At 41.9% G+C, this 16,857-nt stretch overlaps 2 protein-coding genes across 9 annotated transcripts in view; one reads left to right on the top strand and one right to left on the bottom strand.

Moving 5' to 3' along the window:
* Positions 1–16,857, bottom strand: part of nudt13 (nudix (nucleoside diphosphate linked moiety X)-type motif 13) — a 32,047-nt gene that overhangs the window by 10,565 nt on the left and 4,625 nt on the right. The window contains exons 1-4 of one of the 4 annotated variants that reach the window (XM_059946500.1): positions 11,812–11,972; positions 5,262–5,420; positions 1,307–1,446; positions 42–149 (exon numbers count right to left, since the gene is read on the bottom strand). In XM_059946500.1, coding sequence (XP_059802483.1) covers positions 42–149; positions 1,307–1,446; positions 5,262–5,344 — 331 coding nt within the window. In that variant the 5' untranslated portion in view covers positions 5,345–5,420; positions 11,812–11,972. Of the gene's footprint in view, positions 1–41; positions 150–1,306; positions 1,447–5,261; positions 5,421–5,972; positions 6,175–11,811; positions 11,973–16,857 lie in introns of those variants that run through there. The other 3 variants (XM_059946497.1, XM_059946498.1, XM_059946499.1) reach the window with 3 other exon arrangements.
* p4ha1b (prolyl 4-hydroxylase, alpha polypeptide I b) overlaps positions 12,219–16,857 on the top strand; it is a 100,636-nt gene continuing 95,997 nt past the window's right edge. For 2 of the 5 annotated variants that reach the window (XM_059946496.1, XM_059946494.1), the window contains exon 1: positions 12,219–12,435. The gene's annotated coding sequence lies outside the window, so the exon portion shown is untranslated. Of the gene's footprint in view, positions 12,436–12,613; positions 12,776–15,896; positions 16,037–16,857 lie in introns of those variants that run through there. The other 3 variants (XM_059946495.1, XM_059946492.1, XM_059946491.1) reach the window with 3 other exon arrangements.

Genomic DNA, 16,857 nt, shown 5'->3' with positions numbered 1-16,857 from the left:
AGTTTCATTGATTTAGATACGGAGCTTAATAACAATCTCACCTAAATCTAGTGCAAACTGTGGCACAAGACTTTCTGTACAACCAGTTAGAACTGATTCCTCCATCCATTTTTCTGTCTGGCCCAGCTTCTTAAGAATTCCATTCAGCTCTGGAGCAAAAACTTAAAATATCAGTTTCTTTTCTACGCTCATATAGGCAAGTTTTCAGAAATCTGCAATTGCAATTAAATAACATTCTGAAAGCAAACTATGACAGGCATAACAATACGGAAGATTAAAATATGTCACCTACATAATAGCACTCTTCACCCCACATTAATCCATACTGTAAGCAAATGCATTTACCTCCTCTCCCTCCAGCTCCCTTCAGCTACACATCAGAATCATTTATATCTGCCACTTACATGCAAACAATAAGAGAAAGATGTTTTTTTGCCATTAATATTTGCCAAAGCTTTGCATATTTCCAATAGCGGGAGAGTCTTGATCCAGAAGGCACAGCCTCACATTAGAAGGATATCTCTTTAGAATAAAGATGAGCGGGAATTCTTTAGTCAGAATGTGTTGATTTGTGTAATTCATTGTCACGCACAGCTGTGGAGGGCAAGTCATTGAGTATACTTAAAGTGGAGATTACAGTAATATGTAAGGGCATCAAAGGTTATGGAGTTGAGAGGGATAATAAATCAGCCATGATCAAATGGTGGAGCAGACTCAGAGAGCTGATTAGCCTAATTCAGCCCCAATGTCTTCCGGTTTTATGGTCTTATACTGGGTCTGGTGTGTGGATAAGTCACAGCAAAGTCACATTATCATTGAAAAGGAGGAGAAAAACCCTGATCTACTATGTTCCTGTGTTGCAAAGTGCAAAGGGTTGTTAGTTAATGAGTATCCTGTCATAATGGTCACTGTGAGATAAGATGTATATACGGCACATTACAGTTTACAATAATTTGTGCGTGACTTTTGACTACTCTACCATTGACCTATACCAATACTAAATGGACACGAGAACTGTTTGGAAGTATTTCTTTAAAGTAATTACAATCAATGAAATAAATTGTACATCCACAAAATAAGACATTATTACAATTAGTGTCAGAGTGGGACTTGGAAGGAAGGCTTCCTCTTCAGAACATGATAAAACAATAATTTTTTGAAAAGTATCGATTTAAGGAAACATGACTGATGTCTTAAGTTGAACTCATTCTTTCAGAGACCCTATCTAATCTACTTCCAGTTTCTAAAAAGGTAATAGAAGGTTAGCAAAGCCCCTAAGTGGCTGTTTTTTCTCCAGTATTTCTACCTGAGGTTGTAACAAATGGTGCTATGTACTTGTTCTGAATCCTCTGCAAAAGAGGTGAGAGACCATGAAAAAGCAGGAAAGTTCCAGAGCTCAGAGCCTTCCGGCAGGCTTCATCATCCTCCTTCAGGTCACATAGGTAGCTGCAATATAATTAAAATAAAGATTAGTATTAGAGAAAGGTTATTTTTCTTATAAATGAGATCTACATAATTTTCTCCATGTTTAGTGATATGAATTAGAAAATATACAGTCCATCAGATTCTTAATAGACCCCTAAACTCCCTGTTGAACTGTATAACAATCATTTTCAGAACACAGGACAGGCCCTTTGACTCACAATGCTGGCTGGCCTTTTAACCTTCTCCAAGACTAATCCAACCTTCCCCTCCTTCATATCTCTCAATTTTTCTATCATCCATAAGGCTATTTAAATTTATTAAATGCCCCTAATGTATCTGCCTCTACCACCACCCTGGAAGTGTGTGGCTGTGTAAAAAAAACTCTGACTTCACCCTATAGAGTGCCTATAAAAAGAATTCACCCCCCTTAGGTTTTCATGTTTAATTGTTTTACGACATTGAATCAGTGGATTTAATTTGGCATTTTTGATACTGATCAACAGAAAAAGACTCTTTTGTCTCAAAGTGAAAACAGATCTCTACAAAGTGATCTAATTACAAATATAAAACACAAAATAATTGATTGCATGTGTTCATCCTCCTTTAACATGACACACCAAATCATCACTGGTGCAGCAAATTAGTTTTAGAAGTCACATAATTAATTAAATGAAGATCCGTTTTTGGAGACCTGTGTGCAGCCAAAGTGTTACAATTGATTGTAGTAAAAATACATCTGCATCTGGAAGGTCCAACTGATGATGAGCCAGTATCCTGGCAAAAACTACACCACAAGGACAAAAGAATACTCCAAGCAACTCAGCAAAAAGGTTATTGAAAAGTTCAAGTCAGGAGATGGATACAAGAACATTTAAGTAAAGCTAGGGCTTTACTCTTTGGAGAAAAGGAGGATGAGAGGAGACATGATAGAGGTATACAAGATATTAAGAGGAATAGATAGAGTGGACAGCCAGCACCTCTTCTCCAGGGCGCCACTGCTCAGTACAAGAGGACATGGCTTTAAGGTAAGGGGAGAGAAGTTCAAGGGGGATATTAGAGGAAGGTTTTTCACTCAGAGAGTGGTTGGTGCGTGGAATGCACTGCCTGAGTCAGTGGTGGAGGCAGATACACTAGTGAAGTTTAAGAGACTACTAGACAGGTATATGGAGGAATTTAAGGTGGGGGGTTATATGGGAGGCAGGGTTTGAGGGTCGGCACAACATTGTGGGCTGAAGGGCCTGTAATGTGCTGTACTATTCTATGTTCTATGAAAATCCCTTGGAGTACATCTAAGTCAATCATCAAGAAATGGAAAGAAGATGGCACAGCTGTAAATTTGCTTAGAGCAGGCCATCCTCAAAACCTGAGTGACTGTGCAAGAAGGGGAATAGTGAGGGAGGCCACCAAGAGACCTATGACAACTCTGGAGAAATTACAAGCATCAGTGGCTGAGAGAAACTACACATACAAAAACTGATGCCTGGCTGCTTCACCAGTTGCAGCTTTATGGGAGAGTGGCAAAGAGAAAGCCTTAGTTGAAAAATGTTGGCTGGAGCTGGCCAGAAGGATTGTGGAAGACTCTTAAGTCAGCTGTAAGAAGGTTCTATGGCCTGATGAAAGCAAAATTGAGCTTTTTTGGCCATTAGACTGAACACTACACTGTACATCACGAAAAACACACCATCCCTGTGAAGGTGGTGGCGCTATCATGCTGTCAGGATGCTTCACTGCAGCAGGCCCTGACAGGCTTGTGAAGGTAGAGGGTAAAATTAATGCAGCAAAATGGAGTGAAATCCTGGAGGAAAACCTGATGCAGTCTACAAGAGAATGGTGACTTGGGAGAAGATATGTTTTCCAGCAAGATAATGAGCACAAGCATAAAACCAAAGCCACACAGGAATGGCTTAAATACAACAAAGTTAATGTGCTGGAGTTACCAAGTCCGGACCTCAATCCAATTGAGAATTTGTGGCTGGTCAAGTCGTTCACTCACGATTCTCATGCAACTTGACAGAGCTTGAGCAATTTTGTAAAGAAGAATGGGGAAAGATTGCAGTGTCCAGATGTCAAAAGCTGATGGAGACCTATCCACACAAACTTAAGGCTGTAATTACTGCCAAAGGTGTATCTACTAAATGCTGACTTGAAGGGCGTGAATACTTATGCAATTAATTATTTTGTGTTTTATAACTGTAATTGATTTAGAATACTTTGTAGTGATCTGTATTCACTTTGACATGAAAGAGCCTTTGTCTGTTGATTAATGTCAAAAATAGCCAAATTAAATCCACTATGATTCAATGTTGTAAAACATTAAAACATGAAAATTTCCAAAGTGGTGAGGGGCACTGTACTTTCCACCAATCACCTTAAAATCATGTCTTTTGTATTAACCATTTCTGCCCTGAAAGTTTTGATGGTTTGTATGGTTAAGGCATGACTTATTAGAAGTTTTCAAGATATTAAAGATAATTGGAGACATTAGTTAGTTTCTGGAGAACCTAGGAGTAAAAGTTTGAACCAGTTTTCTGGGGGGTTGAATTTAGGGAATGTGCCTATATAGCCAAAGGTGATAGATAATCAGAACATTGTTCTGATTAGAATAAGTAGGGAGGGAGGGTGTCCTGTGTTTGTGAAAGGTGCTATAGAAATGAAAATATTCTTTTCTCCTCACTCGAGTAATTTGCAAGATATAAAAAAAGTGACAGATATAGTAATTTTTCAGATTGCATTGAATCTGCTGTGTAATATACTTATGATAAATATTGCACTCAGGAAAATAGTTTAGCAATGTTGTCCTCAACAGTTCTTCAAGATAACCAATTTGCAGTGAAGCAACGGATCAGTCCAATTATGTTTCATCTGGCAACAACAGTTAAATTTTTAGAGTGACTGCGATTAAATTTGCTTCCTTCAGAAGATTTAAAAGTCCTGTCTGAAACCGTATGGAAATCAGTAACAATTTATAGTAAGAAGAGATTTTTCCTCCTTTGCTCATGGTAATAGAGCAAGCCAACTGGAACAACAGATCTATACTGACTCCCAGGAGAATGACATTCTTGCAACTTATCAGACCCTAAGACATAGAAAAATCTGGCGTTTAGCCCTTTGATCCTGCTCTGTCATTCTATCATAGCTGATATATTTTCCCTCTCAACCCCATTCTTCTGTCTTCTCCCCATAACCTTTGACACCCTTAATAATCAAGAACCTATCAACCTCTGCTTTAAATATACCCAATGACTTAGCCTCCACAATAGTCTATGGCAATGAAACCCACAGATAAGCCTCTGGCTACAGAAATTCCTCCTCATCTCTGTTCTAAAGAGACATCATTCAAATATGAGGCTGTGCCCCCTGGTCCTAGACTGTCCCACTATTGGAAACATCCTTTCTACACCCACACTATCGAATGTTTTACAGATTCTTATTCAGTATATTCTTTTACACATGTCCGTTAACTTCTCTTTCATTTTATCGCCACCCACCTGCACTAAAGTTAATCTATAGTAGCTTATTAACCTTCTAGCATGTCTTTGGATCGAGGGAGGAAAACAGAGCACTCAGGGGAGATCCATGAGGTCACAGAGACAACATGCAAACTCCACACTTTCATGACACAAATTAAAACTATAAAAATAGAGAGAGATTTTCAAGTGTGCAAATGGAAATCCCTTGAAATTGGCAATTATATTCCTGATGCCATAGTTTGATATGGGAATCCATATAAAATATGGGACAACACCCCTGTTCATCACTGACTGCTCTCAAACACTAAGAGGACAAAAGGAAAGAACACCTAATATAAGTGATTAGAAGCACAACACAAAACTCACCGGATCCGACTGACATAATTTGAAGCCATTCTGTAGGATAACCGAGAGGCTGGTTTGATGAAATTCCTCAAAAAGAAATGCATCACTGCTTGTTTTCAAGTCCAGCTTGTAGTATTTAACTAACCGTGTCGACTCTGGTCACCTCAAGAGCAAGGTAATCTGACAGGAAAGAGAAACCAGTTATAGCCCAAGTACAACCAAACCTGCACACGTTAAATAAGAGAACACAATAAAGCAGGGTGAGGGAATTATGATGTAAAATCTCACCGCCCTTTGGTGGCTCAGCTCAGAACAAGAACTCCAAAATGAAGTTAATCGCTAAGTTTCCAACGTGCACATCAACACCTGTGTCTTAATGAAACTACGTTGGTACAAATTTAAAACCAAATAATGAACACTTTATAGCTCTGGGATGTAAATTCTTGCAAATCCATAAGTAACACTGAAAGAGTATCTTCATCAGACAGGTGAAGTAGTTCAAGCAGTTGGCTCATTGTTACAACCCTAAAATGTAATAAATACTGGTCTTGCCACAAACACCTACATCACTTAAAAGCAAAAATAAAACACCTTGTATTTCTTGGTTACTTGCTGACATACACTAAGCAAATCAGAACCTTTGAATGCATGGTAGCATAGTGGTTAGCTTAACGCTATTACAGTGACAGGGATCTGCATTCAATTCTGCCAATGTCTGTAAAGAGTTCATACCTTTCAGAATTGGAGCTGAAGTCAGGGATCGGCTAAGCTCCCGGTGGAGGCAGAGCAGGCTCTGAGAGTCGGGCGGCCTGCTCCTGCTCCAAATTACTTTACGACATGGCATTTGTAACAGCGGAGCCCTAGCCATGTTCACAAACCCCTAAGCGGGACCCCGCCGCTTCTGCAGCTACCCCACCTTTTACCGTCACCCCGGCAACCCTGGTCCAACTGACTACCGAGAAGACTGAAGCAGCGGCAAGATGGGCTCCTTGGCTCCCGCCAGCGGACTGAGAAGTGACCTCCACAGGCGAGGCTGCTGAAAGAGCCCAGAAGATTCCCAACTAACGTTACTTAATGCAAAGTTCAAGACTGTGAGACGAGCACGGGCAGAGATGATATTATCGACACAGTGAGAATGATAGAGAAAAAAACTGACACGCGTGCCTCAATAAAATCATATAATCCTGGAAATAGCAAGCAGATCAAAGTGCAGAGACACTGTGCACAACCTCTCGTTCAGTGACCAGAGGGTCACTGAATTGAAACATTCTGCTTCAGAATCCGCAAGGTTGTTTTATTTACATATTTCTTTGACACTTGTCACACCCCACAGCACGTAGTTCTGAACTGTGGTTGTGGCTGGCATATAACAATTTCAGCGACATATCACTGCCCCATACACACACACACATACACACACACACACACACACCACACACACCATCTTTTCAATAGCACTTTGAAAGTTTTCTGTGCTACAATTTCCTTCAACCTATTAACTCAAAACAAGAATGCTACTATACTGCCTGTGGTATTACTTCAATGATGACAGACAATTTATGTGCAATAAGCTCCCACAAGCAGCTTATGCTATTGATCAGATAACATATGTTATTGGCCAAAGTTTAGAGAATGGCTCTCTACAAGCAAAAATTGCAAATATTGGTAATCTGAAAAGAAAACAAAGTGCTGGAAATATTCACTAGATCTACAGGGAAAGAAACATAATTATTTTTCAGGTCAGTAACTTTTCATCCAAAGGGATATCAGTCTAATTATCATAATAGCATCAATAAATCTTTGGCATCCCCAAGGGAGCAGGTAGAACCTGCATTTTATTTCTCATCTAAAAGACTGCAATTGCCCGTAAGGTAGATTCTGCAAATTCCATAGGTCATCTCAGAACAACAAAAAAAAAAGAACTGAGCTGACATTATTACTGGTGGAACGCAGCAGGCCAGGCAGCATCTTTAGGAAGAAGCACTGTCGACGTCTCCGTCTAAATCTGCAATTTATATTAATTTGTAATAAATAGTATGTACAACAGGACAGTCAATATAACATAGAAATACAATTGTATCAGCGTGAGTAATCAGTCTGATGGCCTGGTGGAAGAAGCTATCCGGAAGCCTGTTGGTCCTGGCTCTTATGCCATTTCCCAGATGGTAGCAGCTGGAACAGTTTGTGGTTGTGGTGTCTCAAGTCCATAATGATCCTTTGGACCCTTTTTAAACACCTGTCTTTGTAAATGTCCTGAATAGCAGGAAGTTCACATCTGCAGATCCACTGGGCTGTCCGCACCACTCTCTAAAGAGTCCTGCAATTGAGGGAGGTACAGTTCCCATACCAGGCAGTGATGCAGCCAGTCAGGATGCTCTCAATTGTGCCCCTGTAGAAAGTTCTTAGGATTTGGGGGCCCATACCAAACTTCTTCAACCGTCTGAGGTGAAAGAGGGACTGTTGTGCTTTTTTCACCACACAGCCAGTATGTACAGACCATGTGAGATCCTCGGTGATATGTATGCCGAGGAATTTAAACTGTTCACCCGCTCAACCCCAGATCCATTGATGTCAGTAGGAGTTAGCCCGTCTCTATTCTTCCTGTAGGCCATACCCAGCTCCTTTGACTTTGCGACATTGAGGGAGAGTAGCGAACTATTCTCAATCCTAAGGGATCACCTAAAAAAGACTACAGTAGTTACTCCACGAGGAGACTGAATCCAGAGTTTTAGGACAAGTCTCTGGAAAGGAACTTGAACTCCTAAAGTGGGGGGTGGAGGAGGTTGAAATTGTTACAATTAAGCAACAACCGACAAACTATCAAATTGCTCAAATTGATTTGAAAAAAAATGTACAACAAAATATGACAGCAAGTTCCCAGAATAGTAATCTGAAATGGGGAACAGATTTTGTCATGTTGATTGCAGGCTAAATATAGAACATAGAAAACCTACAGCACAATAGAGGCCCTTCGGCCCACAAAGTTGTGCCGAACGTGTCCCTACCTTAGAAATTACTAGGCTTACCTACAGCCCTCTATTTTTCTAAGCTCCATGTACCTATCTAAAAGTCTCTTAAAAGACCCTATCGTATCCACCTCCACCACCGTTGCCGGCAACCTATTCCACGCACTCACTGAGTAAAAAACTTACCCCCGACATCTCCTCTGTACCCACTCCCAGTACTTTAAACCTGTGTCCTCTTATGGCAACCATTTCAGCCCTGGGAAAAAGCCTCTGACTATCCACATGATCAATGCCTCTCATCATACACCTCTATCAGGTCGTCTCTCATCCTCTGTCACTCCAAGGAGAAACGACCGAGTTCACTCAACCTGTTCTCATAAGGCATGCTCCCCAATCCAGGCAACATCCTTGTAGATCTCCTCTGCACCCTTTCTATATTTTCCACATCCTTTCTGTAGCGAGGCGACCAGAACTGAGCACAGTGGAGTCTGACCAGGGCCCTATATAGCTGCAACATTGCCTCTCAGCTCCTAAAGTCAATTCCATGATTGATGAAGGCCAATACACTGTACACCTTCTTAACCACAGAGTCAACCTGCGCAGCTGCTTTGAGCGTCCTATAGACTCGGACCCCAAGATCAAGTCAAGTCAAGTCACTTTTATTGTAATTTTGATCATAAGTGCTGGTACAGTACATAGTAGAAATGAGACAACATTTTTTCAGGACCATGGTGTCACATGACACAGTACAAAAACTAGACTGAACTACGTAAAAAAACACATAAAGTGCACAAAACAGTGCAGGCATTACAATATGTAATAAACAAGACAATAGGGCAGTAAGGTGTCAGTCCAGGCTCTGGGTATTGAAGAGTCTGATAGCTTGGGGGAAGAAACTGTTACATAGTCTGGTCGTGAGAACCTGAATACTTCGGTGCCTTTTGCCAGATGACAGGAGGGAGAAGAGTTTGTATGAGGGGTGTGTGGGGTCCTTCATAATGCTGTTTGCTTTGCGGATGCAGCGTGTAGTGTAAACGTCTGTAATGGTGGGAAGAGAGACCCCGATGATCTTCTCAGCTGACCTCACTATCCACTGCTGGGTCTTGCGATGCAAGATGGTGCAATTTCCAAACCAGGCAGTGATGCAGCTGCTCAGGATGCTCTCAATACAACCCCTGTCGAATGTGATGAGGATGGGGGGTGGGAGATGGACTTTCCTCAGCCTTCGCAGAAAGTAGAGATGCTGCTGGGCTTTCTTTGCTATGGAACTGGTATTGAGGGACCAGGTGAGATTCTCTGCCAGGTGAACACAAAGAAATTTGGTGCTCTGATACCTCTGATCCTCCACACTGTCAAGAGTCTTACCATTACTACTATATTCTGCCATCATATTTGACCTACCTGTGGTGAACTACATATACCTGTCTGGACACCCCCCCCCCCCCCCCCACCACCGCTGACTGCTCCTGTGGCTCCTCCCACAGACCCCGGTATAAAGGCGATTGAGGCCTGAGCCCAGCCCTCAGTCTCCAGGACGTAGCATGGTGGTCAATTGCTGCTTGTTCTTTCTTCCAGTCAATAAAAGCCGATTATCTCGCCTCATGTCTCAGAGAGTTATTGATGCTGCATCACTACCAAAATGAACCACTTCACACTTACCTGGGTTTAACTCCAACTGCCACTTCTCAGCCCAGTTTTGCATCCTATTAATGTCCCTCTGTAACCTCTGACAGCCCTCCACGCTATCCACAACACCTCCAAGCTTTGTGTCATCAGCAAACTTACTAACCCATCCCTCCACTTCCTCGTCCAGGTCATTTATAAAAATCACCAAGAGTGAGGCTCCCAGAACATATCCCTGAGGCACTCCAATAGTGACCAACCTCCATGCAGAATATGCCCCATCTACAACTACTCTTTGCCTTCTATGGGCAAGCCAGTCCTGGATCCACAAATCAATGTCCCCTGGGATCCCATGACTCCTTACTTTCTCAGTAGCCTTGCATGGGGTACCTTATCAAATGCCTTCCTGAAATCCATATACACTACATCTACTGCATTCCTTCATCAATGTGTTCAGTCACATCCTCAAAAACTTCAATCAGGCTTGTAAGGCCCAACCTGCCCTTTACAAATCCATGCTGACTAATACTAATCATATTATACCTCTCCAAATGTTCATAAATCCTGCCTCTCAGGATCTTCTCCATCAATTTACCAACCACTGAGGTAAGACTCACTGGTCTTTAATTTCCTGGGCTATCTCTACTCCCTTTCTTGAATAAAGGAACAACATCCGCAACCCTCCAATCCTCTGAAACCTCTCCCAACCCCATTGATGATGCAAAGATCATTACCAAAGGCTCAGCAATCTCCTCCCTCGCCTCCCACAGTAACCTGGGGTACATCTCATCCAGTCCTGGCGACTTATCCAACTTGATACTTTCCAAAAGCTCCAGCACATCCTCTTTCTTAATATCTACATGCTCAAGCTTTTCAATCTGCTGCAAGTCATCATTACAATCACCAAGATACTTTTCCATAGTGAATACTGAAGTATTCATTAAGTACCTCTGCTATTTCCTCTAGTTCCATACACACTTTCCCACTGTCACACTTAATAGGTCCTATTCTTTCACGTCCTATCCTCTTACTCTTCACATACTTTTAGAATGTCTTGGGGTTTTCCTTAATCCTGCCTGCCAAGGCCTTCTCATGGCCCCTTCTGGCTCTACCGATTTCCTTAAGCTCCTTCCTATTAGCTTTATAATCTTCTAGATCTGAAACATTACCTAGCTCTCTGAACCTTTTGTAAGCTTTTCTTTTCTTCTTGACTAGATTTACTACAGCCTATGCACACTATGGTTCCTGTACCCTATCATAACTTCTCTGTCTCATTGGAACATGTGTTTGTAGAACTCCACACAAGTATCCCCTGAACATTTGCCACATTACTTCTGTACTTTTCCCTGAGAACATTTGTTTCCAATTTAAGCTTCCAATTTCCTGCCTGATAGCCTCATTATTCCCCTTACTCCAATTAAACACTTTTCTAACTTGTCTGTTCCTATCCCTCTCCAATGCTATTGATCACTATCTCCAAAATGCTCTCCCACTGACCAGGTTCATTTCCCAATAACTACATATTGTGTCAAGAAACCTTCCTGAACACACCTAACAAAATCCACCCATCTGAACCCCTTGCTCTAGGGAGATGCCAATCGATAATTGGAATCTCCCATCACAACTCTGTTATTACTACACCTTTCCAGGATCTGTTTCCCTATCTGCTCCTCGATATCCCTGTTATTATGGGGCGGCCCATAGCTTAGGACATTAAAGAGAATTCCTCTCCCTTCTTCTAAGTAGCGTCATTGGTCTTTTGACAGTATAAATAATGATGCCCCAGTATCAATTCGCATCCAAACAACCTCCCCCCCCCCCCCCATAGCGCAGCCTTTCTCTGTACTGCAGTAGTCGCAGCTTTGAGAGCAAAGACCAAGTAAAAGAAAACAAAGATTGGATTCACAAAGAATGTCAAAGAGAGAAGTTATTAAAGCATTATTAGCCGTCGACAAATATTTTAAATAACATCTCCTGCTTGCCTTTTGTAAATATTCTGTCTTGAAGTTCTAATCAAATTTGAAAATATACTGAATCCAAAGCGCGAACTAAAGGTCACTTCACGCTGAAGGGGAATGGGGTTCATTGTGTTGATTAACGCAGGAACGGCGGGCAGCGAACAGCACGGTAATCGCGTTGGGAAGTGCATTCACATGGTTGTGCTGTCGGCGACTCGTTCGCCTGCAGCGCCTCTCCACGGTTGGAGGTCCTCCGGATCAGCGCCTCACAACGGTTGGAGGTCCTCCGGCTCAGCGCCGCCTGCGGTTGGTCCTCCGGGTCAGCGCCTCACAACGGTCGGAGGTCCTCCGGCTCAGCGCCGCCTGCGGTTGGTCCTCCGGCGCAGCGCTGGCACTTAATCCGCAGAGTGTGAGAAACTGCACGTTCTGTATCGGGGGGTGCGGCCGGAAAAGCAAGTCGAGACGACGAGCCTGAGGGGGCGGTGAGAGAGAGTGAGGTCCGCCTCTAGGTAGTGGGATGATAGTACAGAAGCGGTGGGGTTCTGTTGAGTCCCTTCCTCCCTAAGGAGGCGTAGTTGTGTGAAAGCTAGGAGAGATCCTAGTTAGGGAGAAGGATTGAGCCGAGCTGTCCGAACAGGCAAGGCCTAGGTACGATTTACGGGAACTCTTTAACCCTCACTGCACATAATTATCCGAGTTCTAACAGTGCAAATGTCTAAACAGCCGTGTCATATTTATACATAACTTAATCTTCTCTTCGTTTGTTTACCAGTCAGAACTAACTTGGAAGTTCAATTTGCTGTTAAGCATCTTATCATGTTTGTAGGAAGTGATCGAAAGGAGTTTCCAAATTATATATACTAACATCCCATCATCAGTCGTCGGATTGATGACTAGCTAATCAGATTTTGATTGTTTGTTGAGGGAGAGATGTTAACCAAGACATTACCTTGATTCTCCTGGTGTCTATTAACATCCTCTTTAAAAGGTAGGTGGTTTAACTTTTCAAATGACAAGGTTTCTGAATAAATCAAAACTATTCAGTACTACACTGAAATGTTCAGTGAATTTATAGGCAAAATGCATGAATCATATATTTATAATCACCTGATCAAAAGGTAGGGTAGTTGAGACAACTGCATTCAAATTAGTGGAAAGATAAATAATTAAGTTCATATGCAACGCACACAAAATGCTGGAGGAACTCAACAGGCCAGACAACATGTGTTGACATTTCAGGCAAAGATTCTTCAACAGGACTCAGCCTGAAACGTGGACTGTTTACTCTTTTCCATAGATGCCTGGCTTGCTGAGTTCCTCAAGCACTTCATGTGTATTGCTTGGATTTCCAGCATCTGCAGATTTTCTCGTCTTCGTGCTACTTAAATTTATGTGCCAGAATGTGGCAAAATGCTTTAAAAAGCGCACATTGGAAGTGTTATCACTGCTGTAAAGTACGAAAACAACAGCTAATTAAAGCATGGCAGGCTCCTTCATACACCAATGTGATAATGATCAGATAATCTCTCTTTAAAATAATAATTAGATGCAATTATTAGTCAGGCCAATACATCTGACAGAGAAGATAAGATATTTAGCACATCTGATGATGCATCATGTCCCCATAACATTATACAGGAATGTAAGGCAATCTTTTGGTTGGAATGGGTCTAACTTGGAGAAGTCTAAATAAGTTCTTGCTTCAGTGGGTACAGGTATTGATTTTAACCGTTTTAGTGATAAACTCTGCCATCTTCATCAGGGATGATGCCTGGGCATGTCTAGTCCGGTGGTATTTATACCCCTGTTGTCTGTCCCTTCAGATTGGTTAGTCCTCATCCCATCATGTCTCTGCAGTCCCACCTTGTTTACTATGGCCACTGCAAATGTCATGGTCTGCTACCACCGATTTCTCCAGGTAACCCAAATAGATACACCTTCTGTGCTCCTTGATGCAGGTTTTTACGGTGCATCCCGTATGGCATTTACTGGGAATCCAGTAAACACCAGCTGTCCTGAGCCCCAGGTCATCTTTGACCCTCCATGAGGATGATTTGAACATCCTTACATGTTTATAGATGATATTAATCCAGTATTTCTTCAGAATCCTGACAATCCTTCCAGAAACCATGGAAATATAGGGAAGACAGGAGAATTCTGATTTCTACTGTAGCTAAGCGATATGCAGCATTTGGCAAGTGTTCAGATTCAGAATCAAAACCTTATGAATACTTTACACTGCCTTGCTCGAGGAATTAACTATAAACATGTTGATTAAAAAAACAGCTCATCTGTTTTTGATCATACTATTTAAGAAAGGACTGGTAACTTGACCATGACCCTCATCCTTGTAATGAGTCCAGCTGAGTAGCTAAATTGTAATGGATTTTGGTGTAATTTACTTTTTAGCAGGCATGATGCTTTGCACAAAAAATTAATTGTAAAAATAAATCTTCTTAAAAATTCTCATCTTTTTGATCTTGTGAAGGCTCAGCCAATTACTAACAACCCCATCTTCCTAAAAAAAGCTAAGAAAGAAGTCACACAGCCCAATACTGGTAATCGAGTGTTAATTTGCATGATATCCCTTCACTTCTTCTCAACTACCCTTCAACCTATTGTTTTTTTACCCTTACTGATCTGCTTTAAGGATATCAATTCTCAGAATCAGAATTGGGTTTATTATCAGTGTTATAGGATGTGAAATTTGTTTAGTAGCAGCAGTACAGGGCAAAGATATAGATTACCATAAATTACAAAATAAATGAAGTGCAATAAAAAAAGGTTTGTTATCTGTTCAGAATTATGATGATGGAAGAAATATGATGATTAAATATGAGTTATTTCTGAATCATTGAGTGCGAGTCTTCAGGCTTCTATATCTCTTCCCTGATGGTAGCAAGATGGCATGTCCCAGCTCGTGAGGGCCCTCAAAGATGATGCATTTACTTGAGGCAGCACCTCTTGAAGATATCCTCAGTGATGGGAAGGGTTGTGCCTGTGATGGAGTTAGCTGAGTTTGCAGTCTCTTTCGATCCTGTGCATTTGAGCCTGCGTACCAGACTGTGATGCATTAAGGTTAGAATGCTCTCCACTGTACTAAAGAAATTTGCCAAGATCTTTTTGTTGACATACCAAATCTCAACCTCGTAATGAAGAGTAAGTCATTGATGTGCCTTCTTCGTGATTGCTTCAATGATTGTTCTCTGAGATGTTGATGACCAAGAACTTAAAACTGCTCACTCTTTCCACTGCTAACCTCCCTCAATGAGGACTGGAGCATGTTCTCCCATCTTCCATTTCCTGAAGTTCACAATCAATTTCCTCGGTCTGCTGACATTGAGTGCGCAGTTATTGCTGCAACAGCACTCAATCCAGCCAATCTATCTCACTCCTGTACACCACCTCTTTGTGCCATTTGAGATTATACCAACAGTGGAGTCACCTGAGAATTTATAAATGACATTTGAACTGTGCTTAGCCACACAGTCATGAATGTAGAACGAGTGGAGCTCCTATATTATCTGTTACATTTTGGCAACCAACCACTATCTATAGTTTGGCAAGCTATAGTTATCTGCTGTTGTAAGACTGGGAAAATGAGAGGCAAACAAATTTGTTATAACAAAGTGTATTATTTGACTGTGTTGGCCCTCAAACAGACAAATGAGTGAGACGTCAAAGGAAATCTTTCAAAAAGTCTGATGTATTGATCTTGCCTGGTTTCATGAGACAATCTGCAGCATTTACTGGAAAAAAAAACACAGATCTATAACCATTCATAGCCTCATGTCTAATCAGGGAGGTTTACTGTAATAGCTAGGTAATCTCTGTCCTGAAACCATGGGAAAATGGTGCTACTTTACACTTACTTAAAATTATTTTCTGGTTTGCTTAATTCTAAGTTATTGGACTTCAGGATTTGGAAATGGTTACTATAGTGTTGTTCATTGGGAGATGATTTTTAAATAGGAATTCTAAAGTTAGTACAGATAGTGTGAGGTATTTAAAGCCAAAAATGTAAAACATTTCCTTTATGTGGCCCATAGAGACAAAATACCTTAAGTGAAACTCCTTCCGTTTACCAGGAAAACTAAGCATGTCCCAATTTATCTGCTGGCGGTAGGATTGTCCTTGACCTCTACAAAGCAATGATCTAACTTTGTGAATCATGGAAAGCGGCCAGTGAAGGAGTGGAGATTTGAGGCTTTGACTCGAGAGGCTGAGGATGAGCTTCACTCCAAGTGAGGTAAGGCAGGGTAAGTTCCTTACAAAGGAGAAAGTTTCAAAAGTTGAGGCAAGTATTGGGTAGGTCATGGCAGCTGAGATCGGCCCCGTGGTTTGTTCATCCTGTAGCATGTGGGAAATCAGGGATACTTCCAGTGTCCCTGATGACTATGTGTGCAGGAAGTGTGTCCAACTGCAGCTTCTGGTAACCGCATTGAGCGTCTGGAGCTGCGATTGGATTCATGCTGGAGCATCCGCGATGATGAGAAAGTCGTGAATAGCACATTCAGTGAGTTGGTCACACCGCAGGTAAAGGCTACACAGGCAGAAAGTGAAGGGGTGGCCACTAGACAGCATAGCAGTAGGCAGGTAGTGCAGGAGTCCCCTGAGGTCATCTCCTTCCTAAACAGATTTACTGTTTTGGATACTGTTGGGGGAGATGTCTCATCAGGGGAAGGCAGCAGCAGCCAAGTTCATTGCAGCATGGGTGGTTCTGCGGCACAGGAGGGAAGGAAAAGGAGTGGGAGAGTTACAATGACAGGGGATTCGATTGTAAGGGGAATAGATAGGCGTTTCTGTGGCCGCAAACGAGACTCCAGTTTGGTATGTTGCCTCCCTGGTGCAAGGGTCAAGGATGTATCTGAGCGGCTGCAGGACATTCTGGAATGGGAGGGTGAACAGCCAGTGGTCGTGGTGCATATAGGTACCAACGATATAGGTAAAAAACAGGATGAGGTCCTACAAGGTGAATTTAGGGAGTTAGGAGATAAACTAAAAAGTAGGATCACAAAGGTAATAATCTCTGGATTACTACCAGTGCCACGTGCTAGTCAGAGTAGAAAT

The sequence above is a fragment of the Hypanus sabinus genome, chromosome 21 (assembly GCF_030144855.1).
Source record: "Hypanus sabinus isolate sHypSab1 chromosome 21, sHypSab1.hap1, whole genome shotgun sequence".
Classification (NCBI taxonomy): domain Eukaryota; kingdom Metazoa; phylum Chordata; class Chondrichthyes; order Myliobatiformes; family Dasyatidae; genus Hypanus; species Hypanus sabinus.
This window is presented reverse-complemented; position numbering and strand designations above follow the sequence as displayed.